The sequence below is a fragment of the Mycetomoellerius zeteki genome, unplaced genomic scaffold, assembly GCF_001594055.1.
Source record: "Mycetomoellerius zeteki isolate Tzet28-1 unplaced genomic scaffold, Tzet1.0 scaffold96, whole genome shotgun sequence".
NCBI lineage: Eukaryota > Metazoa > Arthropoda > Insecta > Hymenoptera > Formicidae > Mycetomoellerius > Mycetomoellerius zeteki.
Window position 1 is genome coordinate 342369 of NW_017257999.1, and position 25768 is coordinate 368136.

Consider the following 25768-nt stretch of genomic DNA (forward strand, 5'->3'; position numbering starts at 1 on the left):
TGTGTGTGTGTGTGTGTGTGTGTGTGTGTGTGTGTGTGTGTGTGTGTGTATGCCTATCAATTTCTTTGTCGATAAATATTTAATTTTTTGAAAGTAAAATTCAATTAACGGATTACTCCCATACTTCGTAACACATTTACTGTTAGCTTTTATTATTAGCTTCCTGTCAATATATTTGATATTTAAATATAAGAATAGCGAAAACACTGCATTTTAATTAAAAAATGTAACTTTTAAAAGTACAAAAAAATTTGAAAAAAGTTATAATTAGTAACGATTATGCGAACTATATATTTCCCTATAATTTTAGATTTTCCGAAAATAATATACTCACAGGCTATTGTGGTATACTAAAATAAATACCGTAATGTTAACAATACTGTTATTCCATCACATACCTTAATAAGAAACATAAATTCATTAAGCAACTCGAAATTCACATTTCATTTGGACAGCTCTTTACAACGGACACGGGAAAATGATTTAACGAAATATTTTGCATAATAAAATTATTATGACAGCGCTCGAAAAGCTACGTTTCTAAATAATGTCTCTTGAGTAAGCTATGTTATTTAATCGCGGAACCCCCATACTTGACTTGATTGTTATCGTAGTGGTTTTGAATTTATCTTCCCTCATTTTCGTCAAACGTTCGCATGTCCAAACGATACATGGGGGAATTATATCAGCGACAAACGTAGTACATATTCCAACATGGTCGAAGCTTCTGCAAAGTGCAAGTCTTAGTTAGAAACAAAACTGCCATTGCGACGTGTTGTGTCGTGCTACAAACGTTTGAATTATAAAATACTAGTGTGACAATCTCTTTCATCTTTGTAATGTAAAAAAAGAAAGAAAGAAGGAAAATTATTCTTTACCAAATCGATTAGATAACACGCTTGGCACATATGCGCGTTCTCGACCGCACGTGCCTAAAGAAAAACACGTTTACGTCCGCAAAATCGACCAGAGGAATCAAATCACATGTAGAATCGTTTGTTTGATTGCAGAAAACAGAAGAGAACATTATGTACGCTAAATATTGCGCAGCTTTCATTCTTGTCGTCGTGATAGTCGGTCTCGTGGATGCTACCGAAAATTACATGGATTACGGAGGTAAGTTATCATATTATTCCCATGTTACTTTACAAATTATTTATTGTTTACTTGAAAAGATATTAACACACGCAAAATAATCGTGTGCATTTATTAGTTTCCTTAAAATAAACAGTTATTTATTTTTTTATATGATTGGAGTAAATTTAATTTTTGAACGGAATTTCTAGCACGAAATATGGGAGATTCGAATTCCGAGGTAATATTTGTCGTAATAAATTGTTTACAGTTTTTATGATGTTTATTATCAATAATATTAAATTGCTTGTCAATTTAACTTGCGATATTACTACTCCAGCTTCGATTTGAGATCTGTGTTTGAAGACCGACAAATAATCGGCGAACAGTTTACTTGAATTGGAAATTGTATAAATTTACAAAAAATATATTATTAAACACACGCGAATAATCGTTTCGATTGAATATGGCTTTTTTCATTCCTGTGTTATTTTCTGGAAAATTTTTGGAATTGATACGGGATTTATATTGCATTAAATTGTGATAACTCCTGTAGCGAATTCGATTAGATGTACTAGTGCGGATCGAAACATATTAAAACCTTTGTACACTTTTTTAATCTGAATGCAAAGTAAAAATGTAAAACATTTTAAATTATAAAATACATATTTTACCTAAAAGCGCAATAAAGTATATTGAATATCACGGTTTACTTGGTTTTTATGTAATGATATTTATAATAAATACATATAAACTTCCACGAGTACTTTCCATATGCAGAAAAATATCATTGTATTGCTAAAAAAAGTGATTACTCAATTTATTTTCTTCCTTTTAAATAATAGTTATCTTTAACAAAAAATATTTTTTGATAATAATTTTAAAATATACCTATATTACAAAATTTAAAAAAAACAATTATTATGTACTCAAAACAGGAATTTATTTTCTTTTGAAGAATATTATAAAATTGATCGAAAAGAAATGAACTTTTCTTAATAAGCAAATCGAATTTCTTTTAATTTAATAAATTTAATTGAAGTATTTATTAAACTTATTAGGATTCAAAATATGTTTTGAATAAATTTAACCCTCCGCGAACCAAATGAAGTGTGACATACCCCAACAAGATAAATTCCTATAACTTCTTAAAAAGTACCACACGCATGTTACCGGTGCAACTGGAGAGTGCATTGTTACCAATCATACTAAGTTATAGTATATTTATGATAAAGTATAACATGGGATATCAGATATACCCATATATGATTCATGTTGATTTTCCACTTGGTTAGCGGAAGATTAATGTTTGTGATAAACTTATGATAGATTTACGGATATATGAACTTTTGAAATACTTGAACCAAGTAATTATTACTCGCATAGGGTAATTATTATTTCCATATTTTTCTGTGTGTTTCGTGAATATCGCAGTTCACTTCATTAGGACGAAAAACACTCGATACTGAAACACATATCTTTACGTTAATTTGTGTATGACGGTTTTATATGCATCAGTCCGCACTGAGTGCGTCCAATCGAATTCGCTATTAGTATCATTTCCGAAAGAAGCTTCTTATTCTTATACTCTTTTACACTCTCTCTCTCTCTCTATATATTCTTATACTTCTTTAAAACAACAATAATAATAAGCTTCTATATTTCTTCAAAGCTCATCATTCTGACGAATTCTTATGATGAATATTTCTCGTCCTTTCGATGTAAATTTGCGTTTTGCCGAGCTATCCTCTTGCGCTATAAGTCTTATTAAAGTTTCACTCTTACTTGACATGATAACACGTTTTTGTATTCCATTACCGATAATACCGCATATCAACGCAAGGCCGTTGCCAGCGCGTCTCCTACTATAATAATTAATGATTGCAAAGAATGGCTATTATTAAGCCGTCTGCTTCTAGACCGTAGCGAAAAATGTAAGTCTAATTAATGTTTCTATCGTATTGCACTTTTTAATATAACGGTTTTGCCTCATTATGTTATATGATAGTTATGTGATTGCAGTTATCTTCACGCGTATCTATAGAATAATTTTTTTAGCGTAATTACAAAAGTAATATTTAATATTTTTATATTATAAAATATATGATTTTTTGTTTTTTACAATTTTCGTGCATATTTTTAAATAATAGTTTATTTCTCTTTCCATATGTGTAATGAACTTTTTTAAGTAAAATGTTAAAATATAAATATTAATAATTTTAGAATTATTCAGAATTAAATAGGCGTTCATTTTTTGCAAAATTTTGGACAGATTTTAAACAGGAGTTAATTTTATTTCAATAAAAAAATAATTAATTAAAATAAAGAAAATAATTTCACGACTTTTGCTTCAAATATGTTACAGAGAGTTTATTATTTTTATCACAAATTAAAAGCGTAATGTTTTTAATCTACAGATATTTACCATCCAATACTATTAATAAATGAATTGAGTAATTTAGTTAGAGAAAATTTAAATGACAAGCTTAAAAAATGAACGAGTCCTATCCTGGGAAAAATAAAGTTTAAATAATCTGATAATGTTAAGAGAAAAGCAATACAACACCGTTAATAGTGAGAACTAAGGTATTATTTTTAAACATGGAATCGGTACTAACGAATATTCCCTCTTATCAGCTAATGAAGATAATATTACATTGCCATGAATAATTACAACGCTCGATACGAAACAGTTAATCCAGGATGATTAGGAATTATGTATTTCACCCCAAAATATAAACTCATCGCAAATCCGGTCTGATCATATTGATCGTTCTATGTGTCACCTTCATCGTTGCCCCTAATCACGCGTACGATCGGTCAAATCTCTCTCCATTCAATAATCGCTTATAAGAGGATCGTGTCCTATCATACGGTCTCTCTTTTCCTCTCTCTCCGAACAATGCCAAAATGACCTCGTCACGACATCGCTTTCGCGCGAATTATCTGTTAGGGTCCTTCTGCCATAAGCGTTTTATCAATATACCTACATTCCACTCGTGCACAAACGAATTCCAGTACATGGTTTTTTCGTAGACCGCAAAAGCGTTCAGTCGAGCATCACAAACATCGATATCAGCTCCACTTGTTGTAGTTGATACATATTTCAATATAGTTTTTTTTTCTCTTTATATGGAAGATTTAATTTTCTTTTCAGAATGTCCTCGTAATTTCGATATTATTTATTAAATCATCTGAAACTGCACGGTAGTGTTAGAGAAGCCATTAACGAAGCAAACAGCGAATATTTAGCTTCATGGAGATAAAATTTAATGTAACATAGTCCGCATTATAACGCGAAAGGCGATACAGCGCGTTATGATAGTCAACAGGTGCATCGGACAACCCCATCTACTTTTAAACTCGCGCTTCGTTAATTTTACCTTTTTAGAACAAATAATTCGCATTTGGCATAAAAGTCAAACCATCGCAATTGCAGTATACCTTATTTTTGCATCCGGTATTTTACGATTTTTTTAATGCGCAAAACTAGGTTTATCCGATCGATTGTACACGAGCTGCGGTTTTGAATAAAAAAAAACCGCACCAGCATGTTTCACATCATCGCGCGTCCTCGAATTTTACCACGCAAGTTTTTCACAGAGTTGAAAGGTGCCTATTCAATCGGAAAATGATTGCCTGTTTGCCTTTGTGCGATATACACGCGGGAAAATTCTATCGTCTGTATTCTTACAAGGTCGACATGTAGGACCTACTACTTTGTTACAATAAAAAAAGATCGGTTTTTTATTGATGAACTGGTTAAGTTTATCAATATCGTTATTTGAAAATAATCAAAGACATGTGAATAAACATCCGTTTCAAAGCTTTTTCTCTTCCTAGCATCCCCGATCATAAATACATTTCCTCTATAGTAAATTGAGAACACGTGTTCTCAATTTAAAGCCTAGATAAACTTAGTAAAGCCTAGTAAAGCCTAGATACTTAAATTCCTGCACTTGCTCTATTTGCTTTTTACTTCATTTCCATTTTTCAATTTGCTCTCTTCCTCTCCTATCACAAACTAACACCTTAGTTTTATCTGTACAGAATTTAAGTTTTCTTTCCTCTAAAAATCTTTTAAAATTTTTTCCCATCAATTTTATTCCATTTTTAATCTGCATCGCTTTCTATTTTTTGATCACTGTATCAAATCTCTAGAGAACCATATATTGAAAACGGATTTTAGCATCGATTAGATTTTACGTTTAGATTTAGTGAACAGTCCTATTATTCTATCAGCGATTTATATTCTCGATGAGAATATTAGAAGAATATTGTTTTATATTATGCATTAATGTGAAAAACATAAATAAAACCTGTTTGCGTAAAACTATAAAAAAACAACAAATTTTACCAAAATTACCAATAAATTACCATTTTACCGTAATTTTACCGTAAGTAATTGTCAAATTGAATTTGACGGTAATTTTACATCTCGTAAATAATCTTCCCCTTCTATCTTTCCTCTCCTCCATCTTCAATACATCTTCTTAATTTCCTTCTTCCCTTTAGTATAGCTCCTGTCCCACCAGTCCTTGTGCTCTAATTCTTTTTTTCCTTTTTACCTTCTTTACCATTTGCTCCCATAAACAATTCGTTTAATTTCCGGCCAACTTTCTGTTTCTTTTTGGTATCTCTTAATTGCCTCCTCATTCCAAGATATTACTTCTTCCTCTCATTTCCGTTCAGCATCTGTGATCGGATCCTCTTCTTCTCCATGCTCTTTGATTTTCAGGCACAGAAGCAAGTGATCCGAGTCTACTCTTACATCAACCTTAAAATCTATAATCCTATCATTTACATCTTCATTAACCATTACGTAATCTATAACCGAATTACCCCTTGCTTTTATATATGTATATTCACCCTCCCAGTCACCGGACGTTCTTCCGTTCAAACTATATAAACCTTTATCTTTTACCCATTCTACAAAGCTCCTACCTCTATTTCTTATAATTTTATTCTTGCTACATCTCTCCACACCTTCTCCTTCCATTTCCATTCCTCCCAGCTCCCCTATTCTTATATTAAAATTCTCTGCACCTATAATTAAATTTCCTTCTTTCTCTTCCTTCATAAATCCCTTCAATTTTTCCTCTAAATTTTTTCCTTTTTGTTCTCCATAAACAGATATAACCCTTATTCTTTCTTTATTCATTATTAAATCAGTATGTATATTTTATGTAAATAAAAATGTGAAGATGTAAAATACAAACACGTATGTAGAAATAACGTCCCTGTCAAGCGCTGTAACTGACCATAGTCGAGCTTTTATATAGCTTTTATAGTTTTCAAAAACATTCGAAAAACATTTGTTATCTATAAATCTTATAGAAACACAATGTATCTTTATTTTTTGAAAAAAAATTGATACCGATACTGAAAGCGTTAATAATTCTGAATACGTGCACGTCAAGATATAAATATATATGTATTACGTATATGATAAACGACACGTCAGATAACGTCGCCATCGCGATGCATCGCCGATAGAATATGTGTATTTTTTCTGTTTTTTTTTTATAGGACGACTATGTGGATGAATAAAAGTGAATAATCGTTATAACGCGCGTTATGTACGATAGTAACCGTATAAACGCCCACCAATTCGTATGACCCTACGTGCCCGTACGAAGAACGCTACTTATCGTAAAGCGGTTTAATGCCGCATAAAACGGACGTACTTGTAAAACGTCATACTTTCTCTCTATTTTCCCGTAAAACTGGCCGCGCGCATCACACACGCGTCTAATTTACATTCTTTCGAAAGTGAGATGCGGCATACGTGTATCTATAGAGAGAGAGAGAGAGAGAATAGAAGAGTTGCACTTGGCACACATCCCGGAAATCAACTTTTAAACAACGATGAAAGATACTAGTTTCTTCTCTGGATCGTAAGACAAAGTGACGGCTATCGATTGAAGACTTGTCGACAATATGACAACAGATTCCATTGACGCTTTTAAAATGTGTGCTATTAATTCTCAAGCAGTAAGCTTCTAGCGATGGCTCTTTAATAGGATCAAAATCTGTTCCAAGATTCGTTCACAATAGAAATCGTTGATATTGACAGTAGCTGAAATGCGATGAATATTTATACGATAATTATACAAATCGATACACATATATCAAAACAGAATTACTTTATCTTATATAATACTTTACCTTATAATGCAGAGGAAGAATTTCTCTGCAATTATGTTGATACCAATACGCGTAAAACAAACAAAAATGATGTTACAAGTTTCCTGCTGTTCGTTAAATCCTCTCTTCCATGAAATATCAATGTTTAATCCTGTACACACATGTTTAATCTTATATACACATGTTTAATCTTATATATACATGTTTAATCCTGTATAGCAGTTATACAAGGTGTTAAAAAAACCATTTAGCATTTATGTAGTAGATACACACCATACTGAGTAAAAAAATCTTAGTGAAAATAGGTCGGAAGTTTAACCATTTCTGAGATACAAATACATAATTTTACTATTTATTATTTTATTATTACTATTATAATTTTATTACTTATTAATAAACAATTTTGTATATTAGTATCGTAACTAACTTATTGCCTTCTATGTATTGCATACGACCTGAAAAGAGAGAAATTGAGATAAATAGCATTGTATGTGATAGCCTATTTGGAAGAATTACAGGTCCAATGAAGTAATCTGTCATAATGCCCATCCAATTGTAACAGCTAGTTGATGTCAACTTACTGATTTCCGAAATTTTTAATTACATCTACGGTGAATGAGAACATTCAGAACGAGATTTGTAAACACTGAGGTAAACCTTCACGACAAATAGAAGCCAACAAATCAGTTACGATACTAACATACAAAAATGTTTATATCTTAGAACTTTCGGTTGAACTTTCAACTATGTTCACTAAGTCTTCTTTACTCACAATCAGTATGGTGTGTACCATCTATCATATAAATGCTGAATGATTTTTTAACACTATATATAATATATGAATCTATACGTTTATGTTTACAGAAGAAATGGCGGAAAAAGCACCCGCAGAGAATATTCATGAGCTGTATAAGCTCTTGCTACAACGTAATGCGCTCGACAACGTCGGTTTGGACGGCATCCCGCTGGAACACCTGATGATTCGAAAGTCGCAGCGATCGCCATCGCTGCGTCTCCGATTTGGTCGTTCTGGGCAACACATCTCCGTAAGTTCTCACTGTATTTTTGCATCGATGAAATAAATCCTTAAGGCAAACATAAAAGTTCGTAAAATATTACATTCATTTAATTATATACAATGAGTGCAAGAAGTATTCGTACAGAGAAAATATTTAAAAAAAACTGATTTTGATAAAGTAAACATTATTCAGAAAGAAATGAATTTATTAAAAAGTAAACAATATCCAGTGAGAAATCAAATTGATGTCAAATCGATATTGATCCGATGATTTCGATCAATTCAATGTCTAATTAATAGTCATTTCTTGCTGGTAATTAACAATTTATTCATAAAGAATAAAATAGACATAATTTAAAACGAGACATGGCAAATGAGCATGGGCGTCCACGGGGGAGGGTGGCAAGGTGGGGCATTTGCCTCCCCCCTCCTGGTTGAGAGACGCGTGTTGAATAAAAACGCGTGTTAAAGGGGTTAAAATTTAAAAATACAAAAATACCCTGGTGAAAAAAATTTCGCTGAAAGTATTCTACATTTTGGAACATTTCAGCGAAATTGCTGAAAAATTGCTGAAATTTCACTAAAAGTGAATTTTTCATTTAACATATTGAAAAATCGCTGAAATTTCTCTGAAATTTTGCTGAAATTTGTCTGAAATTTTTATTGAAATTTGTCTGAAATTTTGCTAAAATTTTGCTGAAAATGAATTTTTCAACTAAAAATCGCTGAAATTAAACTGAAATTTTTCTAAAATGCTAAAATTTTGAGAAAATGAATTTTTCAACTAAAAATTACTGAAATTTTGCTGAAAAATGTTCCAAAACGTAAAATAATTTCAGCGAAATTTTTCCATTAGAATACAAAAAAATAAAAAATAATTTTTAACAAAAAAACGAAATATCTTCTTCGACATACACCTACCTTGTCGTTATGAGGAAAATTTTAACTAAAAAGTAAAAGGTGTACACAAACTTCTTCGATACACTTACCTTGTCGTTGTGAGGAAGATTTTAACTAAAAAGTAAAAGATGTACACATTAGAAATGAATAAGTGACGAAAAAAGTCATTAACTCGATACTTGCAGTGTAGGGATTGTAGGGTCACCAAGGAAGAAAATATTTAAACATTTTTTCCTTATGTGTGGCAAGACTGCTCCCCTCTTAGAAAAAATCCTGTGAACACCCATGCTATTAGGAAGTTTTATAAGTTTCATTTAAATAAAATTCTATTTTCACTGTGGATTAGAATTTACAAATTGTTTATAATAGGCTTATAAGACATTATTAAAAATGCACATTATTTACAGAAAACTAATTCTAATTATTTTTTTTTCTATGTTTAATGTGACGTAAATTCATTTAAAATTTATACAATGCGGTAGAGAGGTAAATGTTTTACATGATAAAGTCAAAATGTCTTATAATAGGTTATTTCTCTCTAATATATTTTGATATATGTATAAGTATCTTGTTTACACATGTATATATTATAGTAAAGCAGTACGTGTTTTATATTATGTAGAACGCAAGAAAAATCTATGCCATTTAAGTCTTAACTCTAAAGTAACTAGGTAACGTTGATGATATATCTTATAAAACTCTCTTTTTCATTGCTCCTATTTATCCTATTTATTTTAAACTTTCCGCGTAAATTTATGTAAATGTCGAATAAAATAGTCAGTATTTATTTGCAGGTCATTTGTATTTTAACAATTTGAATTGATTAATTAATGAGCTAATGGATTCGCGCAATTTATTTTGCCATTCAAATAATCTTTAACATTAAACTGATTAAAATATAAATAAATTATATTACATTCTTTATCTCATATATTCACTAATTTTAACATTTATATATTTTATATATTACGTGCGTTTTAAAATTATAACTCACGCAGTCACTTATTAGATAAAAACAATTTTATATAAAACGCGATATAATCAATTATATAAAAAAAGATACAGTGAGATAAAGAGATGAAAGAACTTTTATAATTAATGCGTACTTAGTACATTTTCGTGTCATCGAAAATTCTCTTCGAAATGGATATCCGTGCTCTCTGCATGAATTATTTCTGTTTCTGGAATGCGCGTTTAATTCATAATGCTTTTCGAGTCCCCTTTGCATTCTATTCTTAATGTGAGCTACGAGTATTCCCTGGGAAATTAATTTTCTCGTAATTAGTGAGAGTGACGCAGCTTTTACAAACTGAAGTGTGGTCGCGACGTGCATGCTGGTTGTCTCGTAGGACAATAGGGATAGGGATTATAACATGGTATTAATTAGAAAAATGTCCATCTAACGAATATTTGGAGTATTAAAATATTAACGAAGAATTGAATCATAGAATCTAATTGCTGTAGATAAAAGAATATCAATTAACAAATAAGTGACATTAGCCATAAATAACAATGGCTTCATATGTATCACGTGAAAGTTATTTGAGACCTCCCTAAAAATACATGTAAAATGTGTTGCAAATTTACACTCTTCTTTCAATCGTCTTTCTTCTATCTTCCTTCTATCTTTCATTTTGGGATAAATTTAGGATATGTTATCCATAACAAAGATTTAATTCAACATCACATATTTTCAATAACATTATTTTTATGTACTTACATTATTTTTATCTCATTTATCCATTTTACGGTATTTTAAGAGGTCAATTTGTATAGTTCTCACTTTTCCATAATAAATTTTACAAGAACTTATTTGCACAAAATGCATATACGCTTTTAACTTAGAGAACTAAAGCGTATTTCAATTTGTACAAATTTTACTTCTCAGCATTTATATATATTTTGTAACGTTCGTAACATTAATTGTCTAGAAATTAACGTGTATGTGTTAGAATTTCTCAGACCTACTGAACTCGTTCAAAGAGAACTGCTACATAAAAGAGTTACGAGAAACGCCCGTACGTTCTACGACTTCACATGCAAATTAATTCATACATTTATCATCTTTCTTTTTAATAAAAATGCCAAGGCAAATCTTCAACGAAATAAATTCATTTCGACCTACTACATGTACTTTAATGTAGGAAATGAACAAACTACATTTTGAAGTTACACGATGTCTACGTACGGGCATATATAGTTGCCGAAAGTAGGTATGCTTGGCTTGCTTTTATCACATACATAAATATTTGAGTAGAGGAATGCAATTTTACTTCATAAAGATCTGTGAAAGAATGTGTGTTTTAATAAATCAATTTTATTCCTTCTTTCATTTTGATTTGAATTTTTACATTCAGAAATTATGCAAAAGACGTGTGCAACGCGAACAATATATGAAACATCAGGTATGTGCTCCCGTTTATAACTTGCAATACGTTATATGAGAAAGCAGATACGAAATTTTCATCTCCAAAAGCCCGGCAGAACAATATTATGACGCCTCGTGCGCTCGACAAAGCGTACGACTTTTTTAACAGCAATATATTGTCACATCGAGGAACGTTATTTTGCAGCTATCAATACATCCAAGAAAACACGGTGTTCGGAACGCGTTGCGCTGCGGGAAAATCCCGGACAGTCAACATTTATCTTCTCTTGAGCGATGCTAGAGAAATTAATCTCGATCTAATATTTAATGATGTTGTAATAGAGGAACAAATTTATATCCTGTAAATATTTATTTCGTACATATAGATATATTCACTCGCTAATATAGATATATTAAAAGAAAATGGACCAGCAGTGTAACGTTACAGCGATCTATTTGTTTGTGCGAGTGAGTATATTTATTTCTGTCACACTTGGAATAATTGCGACTCACAGTTAGCTTCGAGATAAAACTCATCAAAGTTACTTTTTTATAAATAAGACTTTCGGTTATCTGTTCTATATACTTAATAAGGCAATATTTTCCCCGTCTTACATAACTCGCGGTTAAAAATTATGGTCATAGATAAAGAGGACTGCAGGCAAGTCGATATTTCGATGGCAAATTACAAACGACCGTAATAATACGATAAAACTTATCCCCCAACACGAAGAAACGAGCAGTTAGACTTTTCGACGGAGTTGAAACGTGGATGGATTACGAGGGGAAAACTTCACATCTAACAATTATCTCCTTCCTCCCCCTCTATAAAAAGTTCCCCGCCGTACCGCAAATTTGTAATGTGTGTATCTTTGCAATCGTGACGGCGAATATGCGATGAATACAAATTCCCGAGGGTGACGTGACGCATTACTGAAATTCTTCTCTATATTAGCGAAACCGCGTTGACGACAGTGATATCGATCTGTCAGCGATTCGACACACGTGAATGTAATTCGTGAGAGAGACCATTTCTCTTTATTGAGCACATTTATGTGTTACGTACAAAAAGACGTAATTAATGATAATAACATTTCATAATGTACGCGGAATATCCAAATCAAATAGCATGTTTATATTAATGATGTAATTTATGTATATTTACGTAAATTATGATGACGAAAGGAGATATTTTCCCTGTGTAGGTGACGAGAGTTGGACTATATTTTCTTATTCAATACGCCGTGCAATTTCTTTCCTGATAAGATCGTATTAAGTATCATTTGTATTAGGAAGCTCTTCTTCGTTCTAAGAATAAGTTTTCCTAAATTATATTTGATTATGTACCTTGATCTATATCTCTAATTCATTACTCGTGTGCACGGAAAAAACAGTTTTGAAGTAAAAATTTAGCTAAATATAGATTTGAAAATAATTTTGCTATACTCTAAAATAATTATGTAGGACGATCAAATTAGTTGCTTGAATATCAAAATTTATTGCAACATTGCTCATCATACTTGAGTTTTTACATAATTGTTTTGATAACCCAACAAAACTATTTTCAGATTTGTATCAACCTAAACTTTTAAATATTGTAACAAAATCAGTTTTTTCACATAGATATACATTTGATCAACGTAATACAATAGATATAGTTCCTTAATTTATATTAAATTAACGACCACATTATGCGATCATATTTTGATAGTATTATATATTGTATCAACAATTACACTTTCAATTCAGTATATTCTTTACATTTTATCTTTATATACAGAAAGAACTTTTGCGGAAATATTTAAAAATTTAACTAAATATACACACAGACTTGAAAATAATTTTTTTTGTTAAATTATTAAAATCATTTATACAAAATATATATCATTCTTTTCATGAGTTTTTATATTTTATAACAGTTCGCGCATCGCCGCTCAAAGATATTCATCGCGCAGCTCGAATATTCTCTTTGACTTCGATTTACTACGCGGCATCGGATTCGGCGAATGATGCGCGCAATTAACTGGATTTTCACAAGCAATTAAGTAATTAGCGTCCTTTCGTGGTGTGTTACAGGCGGGAGCTCTGCCGAGACCCCTAGGCGCGGCGGCTGCGGCGGGATATGGCGACAACAATTAATCGGCGGAGCTGATCCAGGGGCATCTTTCCGATTTGTTTCTTGATGAAAACGCGCGACCACCCTCTCTTGTACAATATAAATTATGTATAATTCATCGTCATTGCGTCTTGCGCGCGCGCTTTCCAGGCTGGCGGTAAGCATCCCTAAATGTCTCTTACCCTCTCTAAAAAGGAAAGCGAAGCTTTTTTTGGTGAAAACAATTTGTGTTATCGGACGAATGACTGATCAACGTGAAAAGAAACCAACTTCATCATTGTTTGCACGCTTGATTTGCGCGCGCGTTAATCTGGAGCGACGCATTCTTAAAACGATAGTTTTACGATAATCGATTCTTTCGCTGTGTATGAGATTTTGCGAGATTCATGACACTGTTCAACTTAAGAAAAACACGTTCTATAAGATCTTTCCTGTACAATTGCACTCGCCATTCTACCTCGTCGTCATTTCCATTAATTAGTGACAGCGCTATAAAAGGACACTTGGCCTAAGTCCTTCATTCATGGGATAACAATCTAAACGCTTCGATCGTTACAATTTTCTCTTCGCAATCGTCCCTTCATTTAATTATATGTATCAACACGAAATATAGAAATTACTTTACGCCCTGTGCGCTAACGTTACACAGCAGAGTATCCCAGACTTTCCGGGTGATTTATTAACAAATCGAGAAGTAACTTCATTTTCTTTGGAAAAAACGTTACTTTTAAATTGTCAATTTAATATTTCGGCTAGTAACTTATTTTTATTAAATGTAATTATTTTTATTAATATAATTAAACTGATTAATTAAAGTATAGGTTCTATTATCCATTTACGCTTTAATTTATTAGAGCTTCCTCTCACACTTTTCTTAAATTATTATAATAATTTTATAATTAGAGAGATCTTCCACTGAATATTTCGTTGAAAAGACAAAGAAAAAGTAGTAAATCTGACTTGGAAGATTGTTTCATAATTCTGGGACATCGTATAATTTTCAACAGCTGGCCTGTTGATCCATCGATCGATTAGGCGTAGTCTCACGATAAATGTGCCAAATAATATGATCGTTGTATTATAAAAAGAAAAAAAGATCTGCATTATCTATGACGTATATATAGCAGAGGCTGTAATAATTTAACAATTTCATCCGTAATGGGGATCGATTGTAAAACTTTGATGCAAAATGCAAACTATATTATCCAATATTAATTATATTCGCCACAGAAAGAGGGTCGCGTCTCAAATATGTCGATATGTCAATTTACAACATTAAAAATAAATTATTATGTAACACTGTGTCACATTTATTCCTCTAAAGCAAATGTGTTCTACAAAGTTCTTGATCTCCCATGTAAATCCCGTGGCAGAATGTTTTCCGCGGATATTACTCCGTGAATGCATCATCTACGAATGGAATTACTGGCAACACATAATTGCGTTAGTTATATTAATAAAATAATAGAAGTTAGACTCTTCGACGTAGTAAAGTTTTGACGTTCGTGGTGGCGGCTAATCTAAATAGCGGGGAAAGAATTAGGAAAGAATGAGGAAACGCTTAATTCATGTCGCTAAAAGGATTTTCTCATTTTCCAGGCAGATTAAAAGCCCGTTAAAACTTTCAAAAAATAAACTTTAATAAAATTGGAATAGAAAACTTTCGGTATTAAAAGAATAATTCACACGAACTTTTTCACGAGAAGAAATTGGCGACTATTTACTTCGAAATGTATTATGTAAAATGCGAAAAAACACAACCTACACTTTACTACAAAATATCTTATCAAAAGCTATAAACGTAAAAAAAATATCATAGGAAACTATAAAAAAAACATCTTTCTGTGTATTATTTCGAGAATCCGTTTTATTGGGCAAACATATCTACAGAGTTAAAATTCAAGCATATTGAATAAATTACGAGAAAGATATTGCTCTACTTACATTACGTATGCAAGTGACTTATTTGAAACGTGCTGACCTAACAAACGAGCAAATCCTTTTGATAGATTGCGCCACTTCTTTATCTTCATGGCTCAGATCTCCAATGTTCTTGAATTCCGGTCTTATGAGAACTTGACTTCGTACACGCTCCAAAGTAATCGATAGAGGCATTGTTAATATCCTTGACCAATTTGTTGCCTCGTAATTAGCCATAAACTGAAATATACACTATTTATTCGCAATGCGTTTGCTAATTATAAGCACAGTTGAATTCGTATCGAAGATCCATACACAGAAAGAAAGATTTTGCTGAAGTAAAAATAAAAAAAACTAAAAATTTAGCTAAATACAAATCTAAAAATAATTTTGTTTGGATTATCAAAATATTTATACAAGATGCTCAAATTAGATGTTAGAATATTAAATTTTTTTGCGGCATTGTCATAAACGCTGAAACGTTCTACGTAATTATTTTGATGATTTAATAAAATTATTATTTTCAGATCTGTGTGTAACTAACTACATTTTTAAATGCTTTAGCAAAACCATTCTTTCCATGTAGCTATCACTGAGGGGCGTGTAACTCTAATAACTAACTTGATCAAAGCATGTGTCCTCAATATGAAACATTATATGTGTGAGAGGTTTCACGATGGGCGAGACTTCCGGCAGATTAATCAAATCTACCTGCCTACTCTCCTCGCCACGACGTAAATTACTTAATACCCAGTCGGACGCTCGAACTAGATATTCGTATGCAATCTGCGTACATAAACATCATTCATAAACATTATGCGTCCGTTTCTCATGCGGCAAATGTACGAACATTTCCGATTCTTTACTCACTTTTAAAGAACGTCGTCCGATATTCGTGAATAACAATTTGTCCGTGTAAGTCTCGATGACGCAAGCCATGTTTTGTAATTCACCATTTCTCGGATTCTGATGTTCTCTTCTGAGGCTGTAATAAATTTCCTTTTTCTTTTTTTCACTTAGGATGCGTTCGAAAATGTTACACGAGTGCCTCCGTGTATCGTTTTACCCTTGTTGTTTACCCAATGTTAAACAAGAATAAGATGATACACAGAGGCACCCGGATAACGTTTCCGAACGCAGCCTTAGATGAAATAAAATTAAAAAAAATATGTAAAATTATTATAATCGATATTAAATTAGATTAAATATAATCAAGTTATAAAATGGAATAATTACGCTTAGTTTCAATTGTATCTTGCATTAATAAGTTTCGTTTTCTCGAAATTTTATTAAATGTTAAGTTTAAGAAAATTATATATAAAGCTTCATATAATACAATGCACAGTTTATATTTCTTGCAAACATAAGCTCGTAACAACGTTATAAAATTATATGTGACACAATACAGTTTTTATCTCGTATTTATTCCGAGCGCGAGTTATATTTGTGTATAAATAAATAAATCAGGAATAATCCAACGCAGTGCTGTAACACAATTCGAAATTCAAGCTGTAAATATAATTCATAATAATGTGTATTATTATGCATTTATTTGAATATAGAACACATAACAATGACATATAACAAATGTTAATCCCAAATCCATCTTTTAACATTTTATAACATCTTTTAAATTAAAAACGCATCTTTTAAATTAACTCCGCATTCAACACATTCTTAATTCTGGTACAGACAGATCTAGCATTTTCAACAATAAACTTTTTCTAAGAAGTTATAAATTCTATACTTCTTTTATATCTCCAGTGGTGAATTATTGTGGAAAATTATATTATGAAGAATTATTGTGGGGTAAATTATAAACGCAATTTATAACATCGCGGTAGAAAATTGTTAGTTTATAAAAATCATATCACTATTACTGTTATCCTACAATTAGGGATAATATATAATTACAAAATAACTCACCTACCTATCTTTTACAAGAAGCAGGAAGGAGTCTATCTGCGATGTATGTTTATTGTCCTCGTCGATGCTGCAAATTGCTTCAGCAAGCGCCGTTGCGGCGGTAGATCTGTCATACGGATTGAAGGGGCTCAGCTCGCAGCACGTGTCCCCAGATCCCGGTGTATCATGAGGCTCGTTCTTACTCTTTGCGGACACATCCAGGAAGGTGGAATACAGAGCGGCGCATAACACCTGGAGCAACACGTTGCCGCCGATCGGCCGACAGTGCGCGGGGATGTTGTCGTTTAACGCGAACGCGGCGCGTAAAACCGGAGTCGAGGCGGTCACGTACAACTCGGCGAAACAGCCGATCGCAAGGGACATGGCTTGATATATACTGGCACCTGTCTGAAAATAATTTGTTTTTAATTTATTCTAACGCTGTAATCCTCATAGCAATATCAAACTTCACAATTTATTTTGCATCTCTTATGACACCGTAGTGACGTACGGCCTTGATATTATTCGGAATTTTAACAAATGATTAAAAAAAGTTAAATATTGTTATAAAAAACAATAAATATAACTTCTATCTTGTAAAATATAAATATACTCTTCGCACACGTTGGATCACGTCGCGTAAACAGTACTGTATGGTAATTACTTTCGCGGCTTCTAAAAGAGCCTCAGTCACAGGCTGCATCATGATCTTCAAAGGCTTTATCAACGCATTGAGCCAAGGTGGTCGCGATTGATTCCAGACCTTTAAAGCGATAAATAAATTACAATTTTTTTACACTCACAATTGATGTATTCAACGCTTTTATAAATTAAAGTAAAACAGAATATATAAAAGTTTGATAAAATGAACACACAGACTGTAGATACAACAATCCTAAAATTATTTTCATGTCAAGAAAGTCTCCTTCTCGTATGATTAATAACATTTTAAAAAATTGTAGATATCTTTTTAATATTATTTATGTAATATATACGGAGTTTATATATAAAACAGATATTTTTCTCTTTTTCTATATAAATAAATCATTTAGGAATGTTAAATGTCACTTTTAAAATATTTCAATTTTATATTATATATATATTTTTTCTATATAATATGTATAATATTCGTACATACTATACATATGATAATTTCTGTTAATTTTCATTAAAAATAAATTAAAACAAAAATGAAAATTCTTGTCATATTAAACTCATCCATATATATATATATATATATATTATTTTAGTAAACAATATTTTAATGAGAATTAATAATTAATTTATACAATTAACTCTTCAAACGATATTTCGTAAAAACATACGACCTGTTGTCTGTCCAAATAATTGGACCAATTCGAATCTTGCTTCAGCGCTGGTATAATTACGTGCTCCGGTTTGTTAACAGTTATCACCAATACGTGAAATAAGCTGTATAATGCCAGAGCCGAAGTTATTTTTAGCGTTTTGTCACACGCCGAACTACTACATAAAAAGCCGCTACAACTTCTTTCGTTTGTCTTCGATTTTTCAGCTGCGTCACTGTCGTCCACGCACGTAACGCCCACGTTTTGACGTACTAAGGTCTTCAGCAACATCTTTGCCACAACGTAATTACTCATCGATATCACCTGCAAAGAGAAGTTTCATAGAAATAAAAAAAAAATGAATAGCTTCGTTAGTACATCGTGTCAGTAATCACCTTCATCAATTGAGGCCAGTTAGGTTGAGGCTGATGCCTCAAAACATTCAACTCAAGAATGACAGTTTTATCCTCGGATAATGTTATAATGTCAGCTGGAGAATTAATGGCATCTAATCCTAATAAATTTGGAGCGCATATCAATAGCCATGGTGCAGGACCTCGTCGAGGACGCAACATCGCCAAATTTTCCAATCCATGTCGGAATACCTAAATAACAATTGTTACAAACAGTTGTTAAAAATATATAAATACTTCCCTAATTGCGTTAAATATATAATTTTATTAATTATCAATTTTAATAAATAGACAATATTTCTCTTTTTACGCAAAATTTTGTATAATCTTAATAACATCGGTACACGTTACTTTAACTATAAATTTATTTAAGTAACTTATTCAATAAAAATAGTGTTTTCCTTTATATCCAGTTTATTATCCGCATAAAAATATACTACTAGTGCAATAAGTAAATTCGAATAGTGTAATAATGGTGAAAAAAATATCATTAAAATTACACTGAAAATTATTGTGAAAATAAGTATTATTGATTAGCATTATATTTCAGAGGATACACTGATTTTATGATGCATAAAATTAGTTCTAGAATTTATAAAGGAAACTTTTGTTTATTATAATTTTGTCGTATATCCTCTGAAATATGATGCTAATCAATATTTATTTTCACAATAAAATTTCAGTATAATTTTAATGAAATTTCCTCCACCACTATTACACTATTCGAATTTACTTATTGCATTAGTAGTATATTTTTAAGAGGGTAATACAGTTCCTCAAATATCCAATATTATGATACGTTAAAATATTCAGAAATACCTGATACAATTCTTTGAGAGGAGTGCCTCTAAGCAGCAAGCAGATTAACAGTTCATTACATTTTGCGTGTATATCTCTTATTGCTGTCGGCAAATTATTTGGACGTACACCAATCATTCCGTCGCTATCAACACACGCGCCTAAAGCGAGATAGCCCGTACAGCAAAGTGCATTAAAGGCATCTGACCAAAATTGTTCGGATCGTGCCAGTGTCGGTCGTCCCTGTCACAATTTCATTTTTATCTCTAATTCCTATCCCGTTTACTTACACAGACAATACTCAAACATTGCGCTTCAATAAATCGCGGACGAATGCATAATGCAATAAATAAATAAATCATGCAAAAGAGCAGAAATGAACATAAATTGATTTTACGTTTGGTCGAATATAAAATTCGCATTGGTGGCTTACTACGATAACAATAAAATATTCAATGGAGATAAATGAACACGAAACAAATTGGAAGATTAATCGGAACTAGTCGTAAAATATTTCGCGGACTTACGTGAATGAATCGCGTAGTTATGATAGACAGGGACTCATTTAGCATCTCTGAAAATATGCGCTGTGCCATCTTAGGCGAGACTGTGTTCCATAAATCCGCCTTAGTACCTAGAAATATTAACATATCATTTTTGCAAAACGTCACCTCGCGGAGCGTCATAAATTTATCTTCGTAGAATATCAGAAGAAATTATATCATGAAAAACGAGTCGAATGTTAGCTTTACCTTGCATATACAGCCACCACATTTGTATAACATAAGAACATCGCTCTCTTTCAAAGAATGGTTTGTTGCTGTGCCAACTGAGAGAGTCCGCCTCATTAAGAATGTATAAGGAAATTAATCGACAGTGCAGATCGAGCAGTCTCTCTGCCACAGCTTCGGCCATTTCGTTAAACGCTTTATGAGATTTATTAATCTTTTCGCTATTAGAAGAGAAAGATGATAAGAGTCGAACAAAATCGTGTATAAAAGTACAAGTTACTCTATTTTAAGCGTAAGAAGAATTAATAAAAATGATTAAAAGTTATTAAATTTAATTTCGCATTAAATTTTAAACATAACAAGATCAAAAAAGAAAAAGTGTAACATTTAATAAATTTAATAGCGCTCACAATAAGAAATAAAAAATACGTGTTAATTTTAAGAATTAAAGAATTAAATTAAACGTTTCTTTTTTATTGATATTACTTTTTGCAATATCATCACTTTAAGGTAAAATAAATATTTTTTTTTTATTTCTACCTATTACTGTTATACATATATTCATTTATAATGTCGTGAAATCAATATTTTAATTTTTATATGCGAGATTGTATTTTATAAATCATGACAAAAAAATGATAGAAAAACATTTGTTAACGTCAAAACGTTAATTTTTATGTGACTGGGAAAACTATCTAAAATCTATTTTATACAGCTGTTCTTGGAAAAAAATTTTGGAACTTAATAAATTGAGATAAAAAAACTACAAAATAGAATGTATAAGCTTTTGTAATATAAAGCACCTTAACTGAGAAGAGATTGTTCCCTTTGTGTGCTGATTGTAACACCACAAGCAATTACGTATCAATGCTGCCGCACCTAGAGTAGCGGTGAGCACAGTGAGATCAGCGTGATCTAAAGATTCTTGAATTAACATGTGTAGATGTTCTAAAAAATGAAAGTTTTAGAGTATTGTATTACTTGTTCTTTTCAAATATTTCAATCTAAGTCCAAATTGTGCCATTATAAAAACGAATTATTCAAAACGCAAATGCAACTTTTTTGCAGAGATGATTTATTCAATTAATTTAGTGACAAATTTCTTTAGCAGAAATTTAATCCTATGATGAATTACGGAATACATATACCTAGGAAACAAGTTGATGTTATTTGTCATTTTACGTTAAAATGACATGTGTAACGACGTGGATATTTTGTAAAATGTTAAAATTTCTCTTAAAAAAAAATTCTATACTAAGTTAATTAAATAATCCGCTAGTTTTTTAAATACTCTACTCTTTTAAATCTTGTTTTCTATACTTTAACAATCTTAGAAAAAAATTTTTTCATCCAGAACATAAAATAGATTTTTCATATAATAATAGTTTCTAAAAGTAAATCATTTTATTATTTAATGCTTAATTATTAGAATATTAATACAAATATTATAAACTTGAAACGTTTGTTTTTCTAAAAATAAATGTTTGTAATGATATATTCTTGCTTTCATAGATTTATTTTATAATACGAGGGGGGACCCAAAAAAAACGGGAATTTCGTCATAACTTCTTTATTTCTCAATATTTTAACACCAAATTTTGATCACCTTCAAAGTATTCGCCATTGACCACAACGCACTTCTCCAAACGATTCTTCCATTGTTCAAAACAGTTTTTAAATTCACTCATCGGGATGTCCTTTAAGCCTTCCAGCGATTTTTGTTTCACCTCCTCCACAGTGGCAAAACGCTTTCCTTTCATATTCCTTTTGAGTCTGGGGAACAAAAACCTCCAAGTAGAGCTTCTGGTTGGCAGTTTGACCCGGGGGAACGAACTCCGCGTGCACAACACCTCTGCAATCGAATCTGCCACTGTGGAGGAGGTGAAACAAAAATCGCTGGAAGGCTTAAAGGACATCCCGATGAGTGAATTTAAAAACTGTTTTGAACAATGGAAGAATCGTTTGGAGAAGTGCGTTGTGGTCAATGGCGAATACTTTGAAGGTGATCAAAATTTGGTGTTAAAATATTGAGAAATAAAGAAGTTATGACGAAATTCCCGTTTTTTTTGGGTCCCCCCTCGTATATCAATGTTTTGTTTCATATGTATGTGTTATTAAATTCTAATAATATTTTTATATACTGCAAGAAAATCCTTCTAAAAATACAATATTATTTTGAACGATTTTTAATTTATTTAGGATTTAGGATAAAATTCTGTTTATAATTTTATGTGTCATATAATATGAAAAATATTTAAAGAATTAAGTTACACGTAATGTGAGCATTTGTAACTGCACGATATAATTTTTATTTATAATTAATTAAACTTTAATGCAGTTTTTTTACAATCTTCTGATAGCTGATATTTTTTTTCTCTTATTTTCTCAATATGCCTGTCACCCTCATGCATCTCCTTATAGTTCTTATTTTCTTAATTAATTGAGATAAACATATTTATGTAGTCATATTTACATTGCTTGTAACAAATTAAAATTTGCATTATGAAATGTAATTAAATGTTAGGAAAATATTAATTTATAATTAATTTTTTTTTTTATAATTAATTGCTCCTTTTCTTTTACAAGCAACTTTTCTCAATTTTCTTTTACAACTCTTTTACCTTTTTATATAGTTATTTCAAATATTACAACATCTGTTTATATTTCTTATCACCGGGAGTCAAGAGGAAATGTACCTAACAATTGCTCGGCGGTGTCAACAACGAGCATGATAAAATCGGATGGCTGGATCCGTTTAATGACACCATCTTCACTGTCGACACTGGACGAGCTTTCGTTCCCGGAGGAACTCAAACCGGAAGGCCGCTTAAAAGCAGCCATGAAGTCCGCTTCCCACCATGTGACGATTTTAATCGCGGCGAACGAGGCATGCCGTGGAAAATCGAGTCTTCCGCCACTGATGCGTATGCAGAGGGGTTCTCTCAGAACGGTTTGCATCTCCTACATCGAAAAACGCGAAATAGACGATGCGAGTGTAAATTTACTTATAAATTTATTTATAAATTACAACCAGGATTAACTCTATTTAGCACCAGGATTAATTCTATTTAGACTGGTATTCATAGTCAATTCTTATATTTAAGACTATCTTAAATACTTAAGTTATGTTATGAATCAATTAGAGCATTAGCATCTTAAGACATTACTTAAGACGATTTTAAAATAAAAAGAAACAGACTATGAATACCTTAAAGTATTCCCAATTTTAAATACATTATTACATTTTAGTTTAAAATTAATGTCGCGCATGCTTGTTGCGAAATAATGACACGCGATAATGACAAATAACTGAATCGCTCGATTTGCGATGTGTATCTATGCATATATAACGTACGGCGATTCTCTAGTTTCGCGAACAAGACTGATAAATCAATCCTTCCTTGTAATTAAATCACGTCATGCTACGCGACAAACGGAGTAATTTCGAAACGACGCGCTTCCGATATATCGTTTTACGCCGCTCGGAAACCATGGATGTAATCTACGCGCTGTGCTAAAAGCACCGAAGCTGATATCAAGCTGTCGCGAAAATCGACGTGACAAATTCCATTATATCACTCACAAATTGCAACATAGAAATTGCATTAACGGCACGAATGATTTATTAGCTAATTGGTACCTGGTAATATTCCATATCCCGTTGTAACAAAATTCTTACACGATCGACCAAATTTCCATCTTCCATAATCTCCATTTTTGGTCTCTGTCGAATAACATAGAAGACAATTATGCTTGGGCGACCTAATTTAATCGATTCTTTACGAATAATTTTGCCTGTGCACAAGCAAACTCTACGTGTAGTAAATAAAACTGAAATAGAAAGCGACCTTTTGATGTAACATAGACTTGTCGTTTACGATTTAAAAAATTTAAAATAATAGATACTGATTCTATCTTAAAAATTTCAATCAATTAATTAATAATTCAACGAAAAAAATTAAAGTATATAATTGTTTCGTCTGAAGATAAACTTCACCTCATTCTCTTACTCTCTTTGCTCTTACTCTTTTATTCGTTTATTTATCTATTAGATAAATTATCACACAATAATTTATCCGAAAATGGAACAATCAACTCTTAACAAATTTTAAAGTGAAATAATAAGATCTGGCTCTCAAATTAAAAACAATAGGAATTATTTAAAAATACTATTCAAGTTTTATTTCTTTCAGTAATCAATCTTATTAAGCACAAATCTCATATTCATTAAACAACCTAATTAATTAGTTGGAATCACTCTCATAAAAAATATTATAACAATAACACATACACACACATTCTATGCTACGTTTATTAGAAAGATATTTATATATTTACAATATAAAACGAAAATGTATCAAAACTACCAATTTAAAATGTGGATCATTTGTGAATGTGTAAGTTGTCTCTAAGAAGGCATTATAATGCAATTATATATAAAACTTTTACTATTTTTAAAGATAAAAAATACACTCCTGTAAGTAATATCAAGCACATCAATATATACTGATATCAAAATAAAAATATAAAAATAAACTCTCAACAATAAACAATAGACAAAGACAGACCAATGAGAGTACAAACGCAGGTCATGAAGCACAAAAAGATACAATTGTAAAGTATTAAATATAATTAATACTTTATTAATACATAATTATAAGATTAAAAATTTATAATTATAATTACTTTACAATTGTAACTTTTTGCATTTCGTGACCTGCATTTGTACTCTCATTGACCTGTCTTTGTCTATTGTACATACTGATATATTTTAACATATCAGTATATAATATATAAATATTTTTTCTTTAAGAAATAACTTGTATTCTTTCTATATTCCATATATGCTGCAACATAAAACATAATAATAAATAACAACGTACATGTGCTATTATAGAAATTCATTGCAGTGCAAATATGCATATATAACTTGATATTAAAATTACTCACATGAAGTTTCTTTAATGTTACTAATGCAGTAGTTATATACACCAATTTCTTATCTTTTTATATTAGTTTTATGTACAATCTTTGTAAGAGTCAGACTTCCTTTATGTCTAATAGTCTTTAG

At 31.3% G+C, this 25768-nt stretch overlaps 2 protein-coding genes across 3 annotated transcripts in view; one reads left to right on the top strand and one right to left on the bottom strand.

Annotated features, from left to right (window-relative positions):
- LOC108730758 (short neuropeptide F) overlaps nucleotides 1-14289 on the top strand; it is a 22385-nt gene extending 8096 nt beyond the window's left edge. The window contains exons 2-4 of the mRNA XM_018460663.1: nucleotides 1011-1116; nucleotides 8086-8267; nucleotides 13584-14289. Of these exons, the coding sequence (XP_018316165.1) occupies nucleotides 1029-1116; nucleotides 8086-8267; nucleotides 13584-13646 (333 nt within the window). The 5' untranslated portion in view covers nucleotides 1011-1028 and the 3' untranslated portion in view covers nucleotides 13647-14289. The remainder of the gene's footprint in view (nucleotides 1-1010; nucleotides 1117-8085; nucleotides 8268-13583) is intronic.
- A 227-nt stretch (nucleotides 14290-14516) lies between these two features.
- LOC108730777 (uncharacterized) lies at nucleotides 14517-25720 on the bottom strand. 2 transcript variants are annotated; one of them, XM_018460709.1, is made up of 14 exons: nucleotides 25648-25720; nucleotides 24338-24421; nucleotides 23394-23658; nucleotides 21501-21645; nucleotides 20719-20918; nucleotides 20494-20600; nucleotides 19988-20209; nucleotides 19151-19360; nucleotides 18777-19079; nucleotides 18113-18211; nucleotides 17474-17856; nucleotides 16414-16528; nucleotides 16165-16329; nucleotides 15586-15783 (listed from the first exon to the last, which is right to left on the bottom strand). In XM_018460709.1, the coding sequence occupies exons 2-14, from the start codon at nucleotides 24410-24412 to the stop codon at nucleotides 15586-15588; spliced, it is 2487 nt and encodes an 828-aa protein (XP_018316211.1). In that variant the 5' UTR covers nucleotides 24413-24421; nucleotides 25648-25720. The 2 variants fall into 2 exon arrangements, with proteins under 2 accessions (XP_018316212.1, XP_018316211.1); XM_018460710.1 differs by lacking the exon at nucleotides 25648-25720 and having other exon boundaries at nucleotides 14517-15783; nucleotides 24338-24412.
- Between the last annotated feature and the right edge of the window lie 48 nt (nucleotides 25721-25768).